This window comes from Alligator sinensis, unplaced genomic scaffold (assembly GCF_000455745.1).
Source record: "Alligator sinensis unplaced genomic scaffold, ASM45574v1 scaffold7_1, whole genome shotgun sequence".
Classification (NCBI taxonomy): domain Eukaryota; kingdom Metazoa; phylum Chordata; order Crocodylia; family Alligatoridae; genus Alligator; species Alligator sinensis.
In genome coordinates, this window is record NW_005841843.1 from 5,600,091 (window position 1) to 5,620,873 (window position 20,783).

Below are 20,783 nucleotides of genomic sequence, written 5' to 3' on the forward strand. Positions count from 1 at the left end.
TCCTCACTGGTCCTCAGGCTTCTCATTGGGCCTCACTCCAAAATTGTGCTGCATGGGGCACCTCAAACCTTGAACTAATTGTGAGCTCCAAATCCTCCCCACCATGCCCCATATCTTATGGATGTTACAATGATGTTGTTCCCTCTGTTGGGGCCTCGGCCTCTGCCCCATTTATCTCGCTAGGAGTTTTAGCCTAGCCCCACTACGTCAGACCTGGCTCTGAGCCTCTAGCTCATGTTTGTCCTTTTGGTCAATGCACCCTTGGCCACATCTGTTGGGCCCAGGCCCCTGTGTGGCTGTGACCCCCGGCACCAGGCCCTTCACCCGTGTGGCCCTGTGGTCCTAATGTAGCCCTGTGCCTACTCTGGACTCAACAATATCTCATGATTGTGCCCATCTCAGGTGAAGAGCTCTTGGCATCTGTGTGGCTGCGCCTCACTTGGGTGTCAGGCCCCTGGCCCTTGTGCAACTCTGCAGCCTTGTATTATGCCCCTCTCTGGGCTCAACAGAAGCTCAAGCCTTAAACTTACCTGTGACAGGGCTCAAGGTGATCACGTGCCCTTTTGGATACTAATGGGACATCTGTAACCACCCCCTATAATCCCATCCCAAATCATTAGACTAAACAGTAAAGTAGGCCGTAAGCCCCTGGGCTACAACAACAACACGCATAACAGAAGCAACCCTCTGCCCCTTTAAAAGGGCAAGCCTTTCTTATCTTCCAGTGGGTATACTTTTCACCCTGGGCTATACCCAAGACTATACATTTGACCTCCTTGACTCTTAGACCCTCTGATCCCAGCTCAGTCCTTCCCTGAGCTAATATAAAACAAAAGCCATTTTCCTGCAAGTCAGTCTTTCTCTGCTCAGGGAATTTGCCTCTGTTCTCAGGTCTGCATAGCTGTTTAGCTCTGTCCAGGTCCCTTTAGGAGCACTGCAGCCAGGAGCTCCTCACCTTGTGTTGGAGAAGAGACTACCTGAACCATGCAGGCTCTGGGCTTATATAGTTCAAGTCTGAGCCTTCTTCTGGTCAGGGGAGTCCCTCATTAGCTTTCCCCCCCACACACCTGAAGGCGGCCTCTTAGTCCTCTTAAAGGAGCATGCATATCCCAGTGCCTTGTGACAGCTGACTAGGAGGACTAGGCCAGTTGCTGGAGATAATTGGCTGGCCAGAGGAAGAAGTTAAAGCTCAGAGAATGAGAGAGAGTTACCGGGCTGGCAGCTGCAACACCAAACCAAGGCACTCTCTTGGGGTATGGGAAGAGACGCCAGGGTTTGCATTAACCCTTCATTGTTTTGTCTTGTTGTTATGTGCTGTGATTTATGGGGTTTGCTGTGTCCTGTGAGGCAAAATTGCCCAGAACAAACAAAGATTGTTTGAGAATTCTGATATCCCACAACAGTGTAATCATGCCTTCAGTGTAACATGTAGAAGGGGCCTAATTCACATATTTTATTCCTTGAACAGAGTCAGATGAAAATTCATAATCAAAGCTTAGAGGACTGGTGTTATCTAGGCAATAAATTAAGCAGATCTGGGACCTAATCCTCACTCCATCACTTACTCACAGTGGCACATCTACATGAGACACTTAACTGTGCAGTAGTGTAGTTTACTGTGAAGTAAGCATGTGTGTCTACATATGCACATGCTTATTACACAGTAAACCTCACTAATCGCAAGTAAATTTGCTACCTGCAAATGCAAGTAGCAAATTTGCTTTTGATTAGTAATGGCACATTAGTGTTCATGTAAACGAGTGGAAGATTGCTCCCTGCCCCCAGGAGCTGGCTGCTGCTGGGGCAGGATTCACCACCAGAGCCCAGGTGAGGTCTGGCAGCAGGGAGCTCCAAACCGCTGGCTCTGCCATCACAGTTGGAGAGCTAGGAGATAAGAGTCTTCCAGCACTGGCCCTGTGGTCACAGGGTTGGTGCTGGGAGATAAGGGTCTCTTTGCCTGAGCCCTGTGACCATGGAGCTTGGGCTGGGAGATAAGGGTCACCCAGCACCAGCCCTGCAGTGTGGAGCTGGTGCTGGGGGCTCCCTGCTGTTGGAGGCTGGAAAGCCTGTTACCCACCCAGGTCCACTCCTGCAGAGTTGGGCAGCGAACAAGTTCCCCAGCTTGTACCCCACCTAGCTCTGTGCTTGTGGAGCTGAGCAGGGAAGAAACTCCCTAGCTTGTTCCCCACCCAGTTTCATGCTCATGGAACTGAGTGGGGGACAAACTCCCCATCTTACTCCCCACTCAGCTCTGCACTTGCAGAGCTAGGCAGGAAGTAGGTTCTCCAGTGGGGGCTGGGAACTGTCCTGGTCAGGGGCAGGTCCTAGCCCCGTGCCCGAATAGGGTGATCAAGGCACAGGCCTTGGAAAGAGCTGAAGGGATGAGCTAGGTCACAGTCCCCTGCCTCTATATGCTGGTGGGGCAGCTAGCAGTGAGCTAGCTGCCTCACCAGCACATTGATGGAGGGGGCTGGGACCTGCCCCTCCCCTGCAGCTCTTTCCAAGTCTCCTTTCCCTGATCAGGGAGCCAGGGCCAGGAGCTCCTTGCTGCTGGGGCAAGGAGACATTGTCCCCAACCCAGGGGCAGGGTGTAATGTCTCAGCCCCAGACAGGAGACAGCTGTCTCCTGGCCCACTGCTCCCTGCCAGCCCCTGGGCTAGCACCACGGGGGATCCTAGAGGGGCCCCAGGAAATCTATTAGCAACAAATCTGCTCTCGGTTCCCTGCATGTGTAGGCTCCTACGTGGGAGCATTTATATGTGAGTAGTTTATTCACGACTAAACTGATACCAGATCAAATACATATGTAGATTGTGCCCAGTGTTACTTGTAGGAATTTCCTTAAGCTTTCTGTACTATTTTCTTTCTTTCTGTAGCTGGAAGCATTCCATATATGCCAGTGTTAGAGCAGTGTGCAGAAAGGCAATTCCATTTCATGGAGGATTTGGAAGACTTGTTCTGATTTGGACTGAATACCATAGAGTGAAACATGTTCCGTGCTGACTGATCTGGGCCAGGACCTCAGGCTTCCTATATGGGTTCATGTGGGAAGCCTAGGGTCCTGTCTCAGATCAGTTGGCACAGGGGGCTGCAGAAGACTTTGGATCCTGCAGAGCCCCACTCTACAACAGACTGTTAGGTGAGCTGTGGGGGACCTTGGAAACTAGGGCTCTCTGGCTCTTGGATGCTATAAAGCTGGGCACCTGGGATCCCTAGCATTGCCAGAAGGGCTGCTGAGGCTTCCTGTCAGGAAGCCAGGTGGATATATGTCTGCTAGGACCCTGAGTTGCACTGCATCTTAGTAAAAAAATGAAGTCATCTATATTCATTTTAATTAATCTCCAATTTTCCAAGGGAAAACTGTTCTGTCAGAGAATTTCTAGCCACCTCTACTGAATACTTTATCTCATATATTTTGTATGTCCTTACTAAATACAGGTCACTAAACATTAGTTACGAAGTGGTGAACATGCCTTTAAAAAGCAGGGTATATGAAATCCCTAGTTAGGCCTCTGAACGTTATTACTGCTTGAAAGCTGGGATAAAAAGGTTTGAAACCAAAGGAAAGTTGCTTGGCAATCCAAATTACTGACTACTCTAAAACTTACCTGTGCCATTTAGTTATTAAAATACTACCAAGGAATTATCTATTTGTTATCCTTTCTGGGCAGCCAGCTTCAATATTAATATGGCCAACAGGGGACTGAAACAGGGAATGAAACAAAGTTGGAAAAAGTTCAAGAAAGAAACTTAGGTGTTTGTCTTATTTTTGTAGGATTTCATCTTTTGAAAGGGTACACTTACATCATGGTATATGTCAATGCCCTCAAGACTAACTGTTTTGCAATAAAAATACTTGCTGAGGAAAAAAATATTAAAGGGTAAAATAGAAAGAATGAAAAACCATCATATGTACAGTGCACAGAAAAGGGTTTCTAAATGCTCATACTTCTCTCTCTCTGTATTTGTTTGTTTCACATATAGAAAACATTCAGCTGGAAGGGAGCCAGACCCTAACTTCAAGCAATGATTAGTGAACCCGTTGTGAGAAACACTCTTATCTTTGACAGACAGGAGATTTCCAGAAGTCTAATATATTGGCAGCTGTCAGGGATGGAGACTTGAAATTCACAGGCTAACTTGTGCTGAGCTTTGTCCACCAACAGCACAGATCTAACATCATAAAACATTCAGAATCCTACCTTCTTGGGACCAGATATGATGTGTCTGTATGTATATGTATTTTATTATTACACACACATATATACATACACACACACACACACAGAATCTATCTATCTATCTATCTATCTAAACATCTCAACTGAAAAGGCAGGCTATCATTTGACCTGACAACCCATTTAGCAATCTGACAGAGAATGGTTAACTCATGGTGTGCATCCAAGACATGGAGCCAGAATCTCATGAGATCTCATTATAGCTTGGTGTAACAAGAATCATTTCAGCAAACTCTCTCTCAGCTTTGTTGTAATTCCTGTTATTCCTCAGGAATACGGCAATTTTGTGAAATTTCATAAAGAGCTTATTTGGCAACAAGAGCATTAAAAATTATAAAAATCTGAAAAACAGTGTCCTGAAAACAGTCCCACATATGCATGGAAAATGTTACAGAAACCAGACAAGTTCTGATGTAATGAAGTGAAAACTTCTATATTTCCAATCCCAGCATAAACAGTTTATTTACTTTGTGTGTGCGCGCTTGGGGGGGGGGGGGGGGAGGGGGGGGGGGGGGGGGGGGAGAGAGAGAGAGAGAGAGAGAGAGAGAGAGAGAGAGAGAGAGAGAGAGAGAGAGAGATTGTTTTGTCTCTAGGTATGTAACCATATCAACATAATAAAATTACACTGAGCTGTGCTTAAAGCAGAAGTGCTAATTATCCAGGACTGAGTAGAGATACCCATACTAGCTCTAAAAAAGCTAACGAGTACTGGGAACAGTAACCTGTGGGCATCCCAGGGCTGGTCTAATCATAGGACCACCCACTTGTCTTAGAACCAGCTGCCAGCCTCCTCACCTGCTATGCCTTGATGTTACTAATTATCTGATGTTAATCAGGTGGGAGGCTGCCCATTTATCTGCCCTGATGACAAGGGCCTATGTATACAACTCCCAACTCTCCTTATCATATCCCATGCCTCCCAGATGTTTCCTCCAGCTAGCAAGCATTGGGTTCTCTCTTTACACACTCACACTCTCCCCCTCCCCCTCCCCCGGCTCCAACCCCACACCTTGCGGCTCCAATACCTTCTCTGGAATCAGGCTCTGAGCCCTGTCCCCAAGCCCTCCCTGGGATACTCCTTATCTCTGGTCCTGGGAGCTTCCTTAATAGCTCCCCAGGGCTCAGGGCCCCACCCTGCTGGAGCTTCATGCTGGCTCCTATATGCAGCCTCAGGCCATCAAAAGTCTAGGCACTGCCACAGGTCCCTCCATTGACTTGGGCCCTGCCTCAGTACTCTGTGAGTCTGGGCTCACCCTGCTCTCTCTCACTGTGGCATGGCACTGTTGGTGCCTGCCACTTTAAGGGCTGAGTCAAGCAGCCAGCAGGTACTTGATTGTGGTGGTCATTTTGGGACCATGACAGGCTATATAAAGAGTAGTTTGCTGCTGGCAGCCAGGCAGGAAACATCAGGGCTTCTTCCTTCCCCATAGCCCCAGCCTTTACCTCCAAGGATGTTCCGTGCGCAGCAGCTCAGCCAAATGTTGTTTCTTTGGCTGCAGCAGCAAACTGCTGCCCCTTTGCAGTTCATGGCTCAGCTCTCATAGAGCACAGCTGGGCCTTGCTCCCAATCAGGCAACTCTGCCTAATTAGCATTGCAGCTAGCTGCAGGCTGCCAAGCTGCCACTCAGGCCCCTGTGCTCTGTTACATATACCAATGCCAATGCAGTACTCCACTTGGCCTCACAGGGCACTTTTACACATGCTCCAACGTGTTCTGATTAGAATGCGTCAAAACAGACTTGATTAATCGAGTCTGCCGGAGAGTTCTAATCAGAACGCTCCAGTGTCCTGCATTTCTAAATGACAGCAGGGGTGCTTTAACTAAAGCTCGTCCAATGATAAGCTGCCATTTTGAAACACAAGACATTGAATACATGAGATGCTGCAGGCATTTTAATTAAAGAGGCTTTCAAGAGCCATTCTAATTAGAACAACTCCCCTCCCCCACCTTGGGGCATGTGTATAGGTGCCCATATATTCTAGCCTGAATAGAGCCGCATAGTGACCTAGTGATACCACCTCCAGTACTCCACTAGCTAAGGTATTGTGCATTGTGCTGTGTAGACATACTCCAAATAACAGCTTCACTTTCTTACTTCCCAGCTTTAGAGACTTTCAGTTGTCTTGAACTTTGGGTCTGATCCCTCACATCTTCACTTCTTGGCACTATTTACTCACATGAGTTGCCCTGCTGATTTCAAAGGGACTGTAACAGGTAACTGTTCTGGGCCAAGCTAAACTGTGACCCGCACACCTGTTCCTGAAGCAACCACCTGCCTTCTCACCTGCCATACCTTGATGTTAATTAATTAGTTGATATTAATTGGGGGGGGCCTGCCATTGTACTGCCCCGTTGCCAGGGGGCACTATCGGCAGCTCCTATCCTCCCCAATACCGCAGCCCAAGCCTCGCAGATGGAATATCTGTTATATAATCGGCCTTTTTCCCCAATCAGGCCCCTCTTCAGGCCTTTTCAAGTATCGTCGCCCTTCTCTGGGGCCTTCTCAAGTGCTGCCCCCTTCTCTGGGGCCTTCTCAGCATTGCTGCCCTCTCCTCAGGCCTTGGTAAGTGCTGCCCCCTCTCTGGGGTTCGCCATAGCCACGCTAGGGCCTCTCAGTAACGCCCCCTCTCTGGGGCTCGCCACTCCCACACTGGGCTTCTCAATAAGGCACGCCCCCCTCTGGGGCTCACCACGCCCACGCTAGGGCATCTCAAAAGTGCCCCTCTCTAGGGCTCGCCACGCCCACGCTAGGGCGTCTCAAAAGTGCCCCTCTCTAGGGCTGGGGTCTATACACCCCGTCTACTGTGCCCTCCTGGGCGCCAGGGTCCTCACACGCCACTGTGGGTTCCCCCTGAGGCCTCCTCCAACCCCTTATAGCCTCACCCAAACCACCGGTTTAAACAACAACAAAACACAAGCCCCTGGGCTGTAACATAAATTGAAGCCGCCTGGCTAAAACAGCATTGCTCAAGTCTCTGAGAGCTGCCATAAGCTGTTGCTGCGGTCAGGCTTTTCCTCACCTCCTGCCATAGGGAGCTCCTGCCTCTCTGGCTGCTGGCAGCAAACTGCCTCTGGTCTCAGCTCCTGGGCTTTATAAGGGCCAGGCCCTGCCCCCTCTGGTCATCTGACCTTCCCTGGTTGCCCCGACAACCCACAGCTGTGCTCCTTAGTCACTGCTAGGGCTCCTTCCCTAGCAGTTTTCCCCTCTTCAGGCACAGGGCACCTGAGTGCTCTGTGACAGGGACAAAGCACAATATTAAGGGCTGTACTGGACACACACATTGCCAGAGTCAGTGTGTCTGTAGATAACAAGTTCTTTGGGAGGGAACTAAATGTTTGTCTGGTATATGAAGAACTATATCAACAGTATTAGCCACGCCTGAAGTATTTGTGGGCCCATAAATGAGAAACAAATCCATCTGAGGGGATCCCCATAGTTATAAGCAAGATCAGAATCAAGGCTTGTATGTAAAAAATAGAAAAGGAAGCACCTATCTTTGGTTAGGATTTTATATGACAAGCTTTTAATTGAAACTGATTATAAAACCTTCCAAAGTGAAGTTTGTAATGGAGCCATTACAGAACAAATGGTACCACTACAATTGCCTTTCACTGTATAGTAAAACAAAGATTTTCTTTTAAATGGAGGCTGCAGGAAGTACCCACATAACAAGCCTTCAAGTTTAGCCCTCTTTGTTTTGGTAAAGGATAGAGTCCCTAGTTGGAATACATGCAATTTCCCCCTAAGGTGTTTACTGATTTCCAGTATGTTAAAATGCTTTTCTATCCCTTTCCTAGAGAAATTGGGTAACATGTGAGAGCTAAGGCTCTCAACCTGTCAGAACAAGGTGCGATAGAAGCCTAGCTCTTTTATAGGTTGTGTAAACACAGCTCTCATTGTGAGCCAGAGTGAAGGAAACCACCAATCCACATTGACTTCTTATCATGGTACTGATTTTTTTTGGCTTCTCTGCTCTCTCCTTATCCCTTTCACACCCCACACAGTACTGACAGGTAGGACTCAATGCACTATCCCTTCAAAGATGTCAAAGGTGGGTCTTTACCAGCCATAGGTGTCATTACAGACTAATACAAGACCTCTTTCCCAATTGGGCTTAGCTTGCAGCCTCTTTAGCTCTTCTACTTGCTGCTGGTCCCTCACTGATGCCTGGCTGTCATCCATTCAAACAGAGTGTAGACAAAAGGCCAGTCTCTGAGATCCTTTTGATTTTACAGGTAAGGACAGAATACTGGTTATAGTCTTAGCCACACCTCTGCAAGATTCAGAGCACTGAGCCATCAGTTCACACAGTAAAAGCCAAATAAATACAATAGCTAGAGTTTATTCAACTTTGAGTCAAAAGACAATAAAAGACTGGATAATATACACTGACTACATGCAGGCAGAATGAAGAACGTGACTCTGCTTACCTGAATCCCTGGGGACAGACACAGGTGTAGCCATTGACTGCATCTACACACACAGCACCATGGCGACATTTATGACCCACACAATCATCATCATCAGTTTCACAGCGTTTGCCACTATAGCCCGGTAGGCATTCACATCTGAAACACAAGAAGATCATCATCAATAGGCTGTTTCATTAGCATCCCGGTGATAATGCACACACACTGGTCAATCTCCAATTCAATCACAGTGTATGGTTCAGGCTTTAGGAGCATTAGAGATAAAAATCTAAGAACAGACAAACACAAGAACTAAGCTTTCAGAACTATGTTGGATCCTCTCACTGCTTGTGTTATAAATTGGTGGCTCTCAAAGAAAGTGCAATAACTTATTCTGTTTCTCTTCCAGAGCTACTAGGAAGGATGCTGTATAATGAGGTCCTAGACTTCATGTAATGTGAGAAAGAACTAGGCTTCCTTGGCTAAGATTTTGAAAGTGATGCCGACTCAAAATTTAGAAGGACCCTAGTTTCCATTTTAATAGCATCTGCTCTGTAGCCCTAGGGCCATGACAGGACACACAGGTTGACATAGAGCAGTCTCATGTTTTCATGCCACCCTAGGAAATCTTGTTAGGTGGTCTAGGGGAGGCCAGACCTAATGCAGAGGCATCCTATGCAAGAAAGGGAAAATAAGATATTGACTGCTGCATACTATTTTTGTTTCCGCTTCGCTCATGGTCATTTCAAAGGACACAATAAGCTTCGTTTTCCTGAAGAGAAAGTACAAACAAGCCACAGAACCCAGCCCTGGAAACAACTGTGAAAGGCAAAAGCAAATCTAAAGGAGGTAACTATCAGATTTTAATTTACCACCCATTGTCCTTTTAGTTATAGATACTTTACTGGAGCAGGAGCAGCTGGACATTTTGGATCATATCTCCTGTTGACATACTGGTGCAATACTACTTTCCTGCCATTAGGTGGCAACTTAATCTTAGGAAGAAATGACACAGGCTGCACCGAGAACTGCACACATCGGCTGTTTTTTTATTGTAGATGTTAAGTTTGTAGCATTAAGGTTGTGTCAGCATTTCCATTATAAATCTTATTTTCAGAGGTTTGTAACTTGACCATACAAAAATGTGCTCCAAGGTCTCAGGCCAGGAGCAGATCTTTTTGGAAAGTTGAACAAGCTCTTTCTGACACTAAATTCTAGCCTGGCTTGATTGCATTTTTGTCCATAAGCCGCATTTCACTCTTCCCAGCTGGATTTTATTCCACAACTAGAAAATAACAAGCATATCACTAAAAACAACGAAAAAAGGAAACTCCATAATTTCCCCAACTATGTATTTTATAAGGTATGGGTCCATGCCGTCCTGAAGTCCAGATTTCCTTCCTTGAAGTAAATAGTCTTCATTCTCTTAAGAGCAAGTCCAGCTTCTTCCTCTAGCTAGGAAGGCCCCTGGGATTGTAGAATGGGTGCAGCTCCATTGTGTATGAGCTGTACATAGGACGGATACAGGAAGGTTGTGTATCCGCTGTCCAGTCTCATGTGATCCCAGTGAGAAAGTGTGTAGGAGGTGAGACAGTGACAAGCCAGGAGAGGTGACACCAGAACTTCTGCAGCTACATGGATACAACCACCCTCTTTCCTCTGCATCCAATGGGGTTAGAAGAACCAAACACATTAAAAGAGTATTTCAGTGACTGGATTAAAGTCACTGCAGAGAAACTCCTCTATTGCATGGAAGAGATGGAGAGAATAAGGGCACCTCCTATTCTCTGGCCAGTTTGGCATAGGAGCTCAGCACAGGATGGCATAGGAGCTGAGCATAGGAGCTCAGCACTGGCAGTAGTAGCCTTGCTATGGAATGATTTCATATTTTAGTTTATGCAAGTGCTAATTCTCTTTGCTCTTCTAAAACACATCCTATCCATGGTTTGTAAGGCAGTCATCACCACACTATTTAGGCTTCTGCAATTTCTACAACATATCTAAATATGCTTCATTTGGGGGGGGGGAAGATATTTATCAGTTTTCAACCCAACTGGTAGCATATCATTTATTTGAGTAACCCATATGATCGACTGAAAGAAGTAAAAAGTGTGAAATCTAATCACTTATATTTAGCTGAAATAAATCCACTTCCTAATGAGGGGGATGTCTGTATCACAGCACTCAAGGGCCAGAGAGGTTATAGGTTGCACGTAGCAGAATGATCTGTTTTTCTGCAGACTGACCAGTTTCCTTCTCCACTCACACTGGGGCAGGGCCTCCCGTAACAAACATGCACAGCCACTGTTTGGCTGATATGCCACATCTGTACAGCTGACTCACATACTTACATCTTGGGGGCTGCAGGAACATCATGAGTAACATAGTACTGGACTTTAAAAAAAAACAAACCACAAGACAAAACAAAGGCTATTCCATCTCCAAACTTTGCTAAGCTTGAGGAAAGTTTTTCAGCAATGTTTCAGTCACACCTGCAAGCAAACATCATTCATCAAAAGACTTTGTAGGGGGAAATGGGAGCATTTAATCCTGTTGCTTTTTATTGATCCCTGCTGTCCTAATATAAAGTGATGTACTAATGAACGATGTGCAGCTCCTTATTCAAAGCTGCCATGTATCACTTTTATGATGTGCATTGGCTATCATGGTAATGATAGAACCACCACTTTTCTCTGCAGGGCTGCATTAAATCAGCATGTTATGCCATTAGGTAATAATTCTATGCTTCAGAATAATAAAGCATATTTATACTAGGCTCTAACACAGCCACAGTGAATGGAAAAACATGCTTATTTCCTGAAGTTGTGCCTTCAAAATGCATTTCATTGCATTAGCTAATTTTTTTTAGTTTGGAATACAAAATACTGCCCTTTAATAATCAAAACATAATAAAGAGCTGGAGGTTAAGAGTGAGGAAAACCACCTGCAATTTTTGCTCTGGAAGTAGAGAGCTCTGTGCAGCCAAGAGAACATTACAAAATTCCAGCTTGTTTCCAGGCTGAGATATGGCCATGCCCTTTAGAAGCCGAGAATTGTTTTTAGTTCAATACTTTCAAGTATTTTAAAATTTGGGTTAACTGTGACAGGTTTAGATTGGATAATTTGAAGCTACCTCTATACTAAGCACTTCTGGAGTATAGCTATCGTGGATCAGGTGACACTCCTGTTCAAGAAACATTTGTCCTCTGCAATGGTGTTTCATACCTTCCCAGCCTCTTAGGGCACATCTACATTGCATCAGCTCACACTACGGAGCACTGCTATGAAAATATACCCTGCCCACTTGCTCCAACTGCCCATACACCAAGTGTTGATAAAGATCACAGGAGGGACACCAGCCCACCAATGGTTAGTGTCAACTTAGTGAAGGGGCACTTGGAAGGGCTTGATGTGTTCAAGTCAGCAGGCCCAGATGATCTTCATCCAAGGGTGCTGAAGGAATTGGCTGGTGTCATAGCAGAACCACTGACAAAACTGTCTGAGCACTCATGGCACTCAGGGCAGGTCCCACAGGACTGGAAAAGGACCAATGTGTTCCCTATTTTCAAAAAGGCTAAGAAGGAGGATCTGGGTAACTATAGACTTATTAGTCTCACCTCGATCCTTGGGAAAACCTTTGAAAAAAATTAAGGAATACATTTGTGTGAGTCCAGCAGGAAAAGTAATGCTGAAGGGCAACTGGCATGGATTCATAGCAGGTAGATCCTGCCTGACAAACCTAGTTTCTTTTTATGACCAGGTCACAAACTGCTTAGATACAGGAGTCAAGGTGGTTATCATATACTTGGATTTTAAAAAAGCCTTTGATACGGTGTCACATCCCATTCTCATAAAAAAAAAATGAGCGGCTGTGATTTAGATGATTATACAGTCAGGTGGGTGACAAATTGGCTAATGGGATGCACCCAGAGAGGGGTGGTGGATGGGTTGGTATCGACCTAGAAGGATGTGGGCAATGGTCCTCGGGTCAGTGCTGTTCAGTATCTTCATCAGTGATTTGGACAAGGGTGTAGTGAGCACACTGTCCAAATTCATTGATGATACCAAATTATGGGGCAAAGTAGACACACTGGAGGGCAGGGAGCGGATTCAGGCAGATTTGGACAAGCTGGAAAAGTGGGCAGAACAAAATAGGATGCAGTTTAATGAGAATAAGTGCAGAGTACCGCACCTAGGGAGAAGGAATCACCAGCACACATACAGATTGGGGAATGACTTTCTAAGCAGCACAGGAGCGGAAAGGGATGTCGGAGTCATAGTTGACTCAAAGATGAACATGAGTTGACAATGTGACAAAATGACCAATAGAGCTAACCATGCTCTATCATGCATTAACAGGTGCATCATGAACAGGTTTAAGGAGGTGATACTTCCCCTCTATATGGCGTTGGTAAAGCTTCAGCTGAAGTACTGCATCCAGTTTTGGGCACAGCACTTCAAGAAGGATGTGGATAATCGTGAGGGGATCCAACAGAGGCCACTCGTATGATTAGGGGCCTGCAGGAAAGGTCCTACAAGGAGAGATTGAGGGACCTGGATCTCTTCAGCCTCTGTAAGAGAAGGCTGACAGGAGATTTGGTGGCTGTCTACAAATTTGTCGGGCGGGGGCAGCAAGGAATACAAGATACTCTGTTTACCAAGGTGCCTCTTGGAATACCTAGAACCAATGGCCACAAACTGACAGAGAGCAGATTTAGACTGGACATTAGAAATAACTTCTTTACGGTAAAGGTTACCAGAATCTGGAATGGGCTTCCAAGGGAGGTGGTGCTTTCCCCTACCTTGGAGGTCTTTAAGAAGAGACTGAACAAACATCTTGCTGTGGTCATCTGACCTCAGCGCTCTTTCCTGCCCGGGGCAGGGGGTTCAGACTTGATGATCTGCTGAGGTCTGCTCTGACCCTGAAAATCTATGAGATCTATGAAATCACAGAGCTGCTTTTTTGGAGAGTGCCTCATATCACTTTCAGTCTTAGGGATTACATAGCAGCTTTTTGGCACTCAGTGTGTAGGGGGAGGGAGGGGGAAGGTATGGCAGTGCTCCTTGGTACAAACTGATGTCATGCAGGCAAGCCCAGGGGATCTGATTCTCTTCTCACTTGCTGGATCAGAAAGCCAGCATTTTAGCTGTAAACTTCACTCACTTTGCACAGGTGAAAGTGACCACAAAAAACACAAGTTAACTATCAGGCTGATATGTTTTAGCACTCAATCTTTAAGTAAAAGAGCAACCTGCCTGAGAGACCATCAGCTACCTCACATCCCAATGGTTTGGTTAATATCTCCAGACTAGGCTGGTGGTAGCATGCTTTAAGCTTGGTATTTTCTGAGGCACCTGGAGTATTTTGTGTATGGGGCATCATAAACAAATATTTCTGCATCCATTATTCATTCTGTATATTGTATTGCATTACATCATGTTAATACATGGCATAACACAGGTCATAACACAGTAAGCCATAACATATTAAGACATATTAGAGACTGATAAAAGGACAGGACATTTTCAAACTTTCTGCTATTGTTTTTAAATCCAGACAAGCTCAGTAGTGACCAAATGGTTTAAAATCTGAAAGATTCGCCATATGAAAACATTAGGTCAGGAACTGACAATCTGTTGGCTGGATTTGGTCTGTGAAGAATAGGGGAACAGTGACCCAGAGCTGTGCTGTGCTGTCCCCCTGCGGCGTTCCCCTCCACTGCAGAGCCTGCTGTTCCACCACCTCTGCATTTCCCTCATTGCAGAGGGGCTGGGAATCTGCAGCAAGGGAAGCATAGTGATGCAGAGTGAGGAAGCTAGCTGCTAGAGGGATGTGGAGGGGACAGCAGGATCCAAAGATGGGTCACAAACTTCAGCCTGAAGAAGCAAAAGTCTGTCAACCCCTGCGCTAGGCAGTTTCGGGCTGCAAAGAGCAAAACCAAACCCAGCATCCTGTTTAGAAGCTGGGCACTAGCGGGGCAAAGGAGCGCTAGCGTGGTTCCTCCATATTACAGGAATAGGCCCTCATCAGGCAAGAATAACTAAACATACAATGTGGGGACTGTTTTTGTTATTATTTACTATTTTTTCTTACAGGACTGCCCTAGAGCCCTGATCAGAGTTAAGGGGCACTTAGACATGTGCCTTTTCATTCTGGATGTGCCGGAGATCCACCACTTTGGAGCAGACTCAATAAATCAAGTCTGCTCTGCACAGGAGCTGATGCACACCATGCTGCACTACCTGCAGTTGTATAAGCAGTGAAATGTGCATCAACGCAGAGAAACATGGAGGTGGTATGCTTTTGAACTAAAGCACCTCCAAGGTGTTTTAGTTCTCAAGTGCACCGCTGCCAGTTTCTTCACACTGATGCGCATTTTGCCACTTACACAACTGCAAGTGTTGCAATGCTGGGCACTTTTCAAAGCGCCCAGTGCTGTAGTGCTTGTACATGTAAAAATGCCCAAGGATTCCACTGTGTGGCAAACTGGCCCATAATAAAAGATGTTCCCTTTACCAAAGAGCTTACATGTCAGCACCCTGCAAAGGAGTGAACTAAAAAAAGGAGGTGCAGATTAATTTTTAGTGCTGGAATTGGTAACAGGTGGGTGGTTGAGTGCCAGTCACAGGTACAACTGGCCAGCAGGCCAGGCCCTACAACGATAGACTAAAGAGCCTGAATCTATTCAGCTTCCACAAGAGAAGACTGAGAGGGGATCTGGTGGCTGTCTATAAAATCAGCAGCGGGGACCAGTGGAAAATAGGTGAGGCTCTGTTCCCCCAGGCACCACTTGGGATAACAAGGAATAACAGCCACAAATTGATTGAGAGCAGGTTCAGGCTTGATATCAGGAGGCATTACTTTACGGTTAGGGCTGCCAGGCTCTGGAATGGGCTCCCAAGGGAGGAGGTGCTCTCCCCTACCTTAGGGATCTTCAAGCGGAGGTTGGATAGATATCTGGCTGGGGTATTATGATCCCAGCACTCGTTCCTGCCCAGGGCAGGGGGACAGACTTGATGATCTGTTCAGGTCCCTTCTGCCCCTAGAAACTATGAAACTGCTGTCTCCATCCCCTCATTCTTCTAGTGACACAGGACAGGTGGAGTTAATTTATAAATGTTTAGTGCTGGTACCTATCAGAGAACTTTGAACCAGGCATAGAACTGACATTCTACCTTTGCCTCACAACATGCTGTAACTAATGGATTAGCCAAGTGATGGATTAGCTGAAAACGAAAGCCTGAAGGAATGTCAAGGAATCAGCAAGTACTAGGGTATGCATCTTTCTACTCAGAGAAGGTCACTTCAAGAACTGTCCTAAATCATTTAACAGTTTCCTTTCCCTCCAGAGCTGGAAATGACTCTTTCCTGAAGTCCTTCACTTGGTAACAAGCCATATGACCCTATAACAGGTTGTTTGGCAAGTGTGGATCCGGCTGTCCAAAAGAAACCTTCCCCTAGAAAGCGGCTATGTTGTTGTATGAAAGCTGAGCTTGCCTGCTTTCTCTGAGATAAGATTTACAAGCTGAATGTACTAATTGTTATTTTATACTTTGTAGCAGTGTGTTAGGCACTTCACAGGACACAGTCACTGCTCAGAACACAAGCCATGCTTGTGTTAGCAGTGAAACTAAGATTAGTAGTACAGTCTCTCTCTCTCTCTCTCTCTCTCTCCTCTGCACCAGATTGGGACAGACAGCTTCTCTGTTTAGAGGCTCCATATTTTCTCCAATCCCCACATTCTCAGTAGCAAATCAGAATCACCCAGAGAGGAGTAAAATGGCTGTGAAAACACCTATGGGAGGGAGCTATGTAAGCAGGCTGGCTTCAGTGCCACAATCTAGCCAGGAGTGGAGCCAGTGGCATGGCTCCCCATGATTTGATCCCATTTTGGGATCAGACCACACCATGGGAGCCTCTGGGGACTTTTGTAGGTCCTTAAAGGAAGTGAAAATTGTCCTTCCTTTCTTCCCCACTCTACATCCCCTGCCTGTTACTGCTGCTTTTCCTGCTGTTCCAAGGAAGGGGGAAGCGCCAGAGCTGTTCCTGTCCTCCCAGCCAGGCTACATGTGGGCTGGGCTCAGCTGGGTACAAGGAAAGTGGCAGTGGACATGAGTGCCTGCTCTTGGAGGAAGAGGCAGGGAAGGGGGAACTACTCGACCACCTTGTTCTTGCTCCCCAGATGAGCCCAGCCCAGGCACAGTCCAGCTGGGACAGGGAGAAATGGTGGGGGAATGGGGAGGGAAGGGGAAGGAGAAGGGGCATTTTTATCTGCTTTAGGGGACTTAAAAAGGGTCTCTGGAGGTTCTCAAGGGCAGCCTGCCCACATTGGTGGGGAAGGAAGCAGAAAGGTAGGGGTGCAGCCACCCTTGCAGTGCAGGTTTTCACTCTTGCACCCTACCCCTTTGGAAAACCTGGATCTGCCCTTAAATTCATCTAAGGTCTTTTGCAATTTCTCCTCATACTTGCTCTGTCCCAGGTTGTAATGCAACCTTATCTCTATTTTTCAAACTCTGATGACCTCTATTTTTCAACCTCATGGTATTCTACTAGTACCACAATGAGTGGAATGTCTCTCCTTGTCTCGCTTCCTTCTTCTAAAAGCTTATCTTTTAGAAGGTAAAATTAAAAATTGAAAATTAGCATTCTAAAGCACCTTCCACCTGAGGATCTGCAAGTGAATTAAGCTACACTTCACCACTGTGATGCTGGTGTGCAGATGAGGCAGAGGTGAAAAGGGAATTGCCCAAGGTCACACATGAAACAGAATTCAGACCCCTGACTTCCAGACATATACTGTAGCCACACAAGAACATTTTTCTCCTTTTAATAATGAGAGCTGGACTTTGATTACTAAAACTGCAACTGAGCACTACAAGGGAATTAAATTGTGTGCTTATAGAGGGAGTTAGTTTTAAAATGACTCTTGTTCCAGGACATGCACGTCACTGGGGAGTGTCAGAGAGATCCCTCTTCATATCAAAGTAAAACAACACTAACTTGTTCTTTTAAGGAGAAGGCTGGTCCTAACCAAACTGTTATTTGTCTCAACAATGTTTTTTCAGGACATCTTTTGTAAAGTGCAGTCTATCATGTACCCTCTTTGCAATGTCTCCAGTTTGCAATGACTACACAAACAGTTCAGCACAGGTTGCAACCATATTACTATCTTTCCACTTGTCCCATTCTATCCTGGCATGACATATTCTGCCAAAGACAAATCTTATTACACCTGAACTTTTAAAGGAGAACAAATCTAATCCAGACATTCAGTTTTCTAGGGCAATTTTCTTTTTTTTTTGTGGAAATAAGGGGGAAAAGAGGACTTAAGACTCTATTCAAAATATGTGTTTATCAGTTTATATTAAATTACGTTCTGCTATCATGGGATGATGTTGACAACATATATTGCATATGCACCTTCTAGTTGTCGTTCTTTGTCAGATACACTGATAATATCTCACTGCTCATAAAGATAGGAGGTCTTTTCCAATCATAAAACTATAATTATGATTCCCAAATTATTAATTTTCTGGACACATTTCTGTGTTTTGAAATGTCCTCCATGTAGAGGTCAGCCAGTGAGAGGAAACTTGCTCTGCTTGGACAAAGGAGTGGGGAAAGAGACCAAATAAACAGGTAGGAGAAAAATGCTTATATGTCAGCCTATCTAAATAGCAGCCATCCTTAACATCTTGCCTATTGTCTCAGTGCTTGCAATACTCATTATATTATTAAAAGAAATATATAAAGAATCTGCACTTTACTCTGCTGGCAGCTTCAACGTATGACAAGACCTAGTGTGGAGGTATTAATGTTGCGTGCTGTTCCTAAAAATCTCATTGCTGTTGGATGTTTTCACTTACTAATATGAAGACAGAGCCAGTTGTGAGAAACAGAAGTCAGAAATGAAGAGGAATGCTTCCATAGTGGATACCATTCTGGCATGATGCCAATGGGAATATCTGTTACATCTTCCTATATTTAGACTACTTATATGGATGGTTACAGGAATCTAAATCCAATGAATTTATCTATATGGTAAAAATGCCTTGAAAGCTGTTTTAGAATAAGATAATCTGCAATAGCTATTTTAGAATGACATGTTGATGCTCTATTCCAGAACGTGTAGTTTATTCCAGAATAATTCCTCCATTCTGGAACTGCACAAATTATTTCACAATAAAGTACCTTATACACTGAGGAGCTGCAAAAAAGATGGACACTAACAATGTTCCTAAAATGGTCTATAGTACACCACCTTTCGGGCATTCCTTTTGTATTTGGCTCATTAAGTTGATCAAATCAACATTACAATTCCATTCAGGTTAAGGAACAAATTTTATCAAATACGGGAAGGTAAAAATACTTACCTGAATCCTCTGGCAAGGGAGAGACATTTGGACTCATGCTGACAAGGGTTTAGCTCAGGAACACAATGGTTAATCACCTCATCACAAAGCTCACCTGATAAAAGAAAAGGAATAAGGCTGTAATAAACCTGCTATCAACATAGCACTGATGTTGGTGAAAGAGTTTCAACCACAATATCCAGCATGGTAAGTTCACCTGCCCTTATGACTAGTGGCTGGACAAAACTGCAGCAACTCGGTAGTTTAGCATGACACTTCATGACAGTACTTTTTGTGATGGTGAGTCAGATTACACTGTAGTGAGTTTTTTCAATACTGGACTGTTGAATACAATAGGATCAACAACTATGTTTAATAAATATTCACCAACTGGGCTACAAAAGATGGGATGACTATGTCATACAATCCTGAGAGGCCTGATTCAAAACTCCTTACACTCAAACCCTTTCACCCTGGGCTGGAGCTTGGCTAGAGTAAGGACTGTAAGATCAGATCCGGACTTTACGTCTCTAGCATCAAAGAGAGCCAGTAAGACACATGGCCCTACTCATTAAGGGAGTCTTTAAACTTAGCATACCAAGCCATATTTTAGTCACAACCAATACTTTATTGCCCTAGAAGATGATTTTATATCATTCAGATTAAAAAAGCTTTGCAGTAACAAGAACCAGATTTAGAACTGTTTATAATTATATAACACCCACTATTTACAAGAAAAGCACTAACTCTGCCATTCTCATTGGACATGCTGTCTTTTTAGTAAAAGGTTCTCAAATGCAAGCTCAGTTCAGCTGTTTCAAGGTACGGTGTGTGAAATGCAGTGAACTTCCCTGGATTTGTTTAAATTTAAATAGCGAACAGTTCCAGAGTGTTCAAAACCAGATAGTTTATTTAAGCACCATCCTTCTTCTGAGGCCTAAATTATTAGGTTACACTTCAGTACCTCAGGACTTGAGATTCTGCCAGAGACTGAGCAGAAACCTTTGCCTCTGGGGGAATTAAAAAAAAAAAATCCCTTCTTGCAGGAAAAGGGCAGGTCAATTATTCTCAGTATGGAAACCCTCAAACCAAATACAATCCCAAAGTCCCTTTTGCAGTAATATCAGAAGACGGCATCTGCACAATTTCAAGTGTGTGTGTGTGTGTGTGTGTGTGTGTGTGTATAATTGTGTGTGCATATGCATATTCTCATACACACACATATGCATATGAACATATGAACAGGAGACTTTTTAAAGTAACAGCAAATGGTAAAAGTTATGATATGGGAGGCATGATTAGAACTAGAAGATATTTTTTTTTGTGGAAAGCCTAACTTTCTGAAAATCACCTGTCTCTAAGATGGGCTTGAATAAAAACACCAAATATTGCAAGACTGGACAACAGTATTTTTATTCAAGGCCCAGCCCCTTCTGGAAATAAGTGATAAAAAAAATCTCAGCTTCCCCCCATAATTAGTTACAGGCCACACACTTGCATTGAAAGTTTGAAAATATGACTCTTGCAGGCAAAAAATCCCACAAATCTGAACATTTATTTCAAAGCCAGTCTTGTGACATAGGGGGTGAGAGGAGTACTGACTCATGATATGCAGTTGACTGGATTGGCAATATTGGGAGAATCTGGCATTGCTATTACATGATGTGTTAAGCTCTTAGGGTATTTATAGACATGCTTTGGGAGGCTAGGGGGAGGCAGCTATTTAATGAGCATGGCCGACTAATTAAAGCACCCAGAGCATCATGTGTAACAGCTTCCCT

General features: G+C 44.9%; 1 protein-coding gene across 2 annotated transcripts in view; it reads right to left on the minus strand.

Moving 5' to 3' along the window:
- Nucleotides 1-20,783, minus strand: part of SLIT3 (slit guidance ligand 3) — a 393,886-nt gene that overhangs the window by 45,847 nt on the left and 327,256 nt on the right. For both annotated transcript variants that reach the window (XM_025205769.1, XM_025205766.1), the window contains 2 exons: nt 19,024-19,117; nt 8,671-8,808 (listed from right to left, as the gene is read on the minus strand). In XM_025205769.1, the coding sequence (XP_025061554.1) occupies nt 8,671-8,808; nt 19,024-19,117 (232 nt within the window). The remainder of the gene's footprint in view (nt 1-8,670; nt 8,809-19,023; nt 19,118-20,783) is intronic.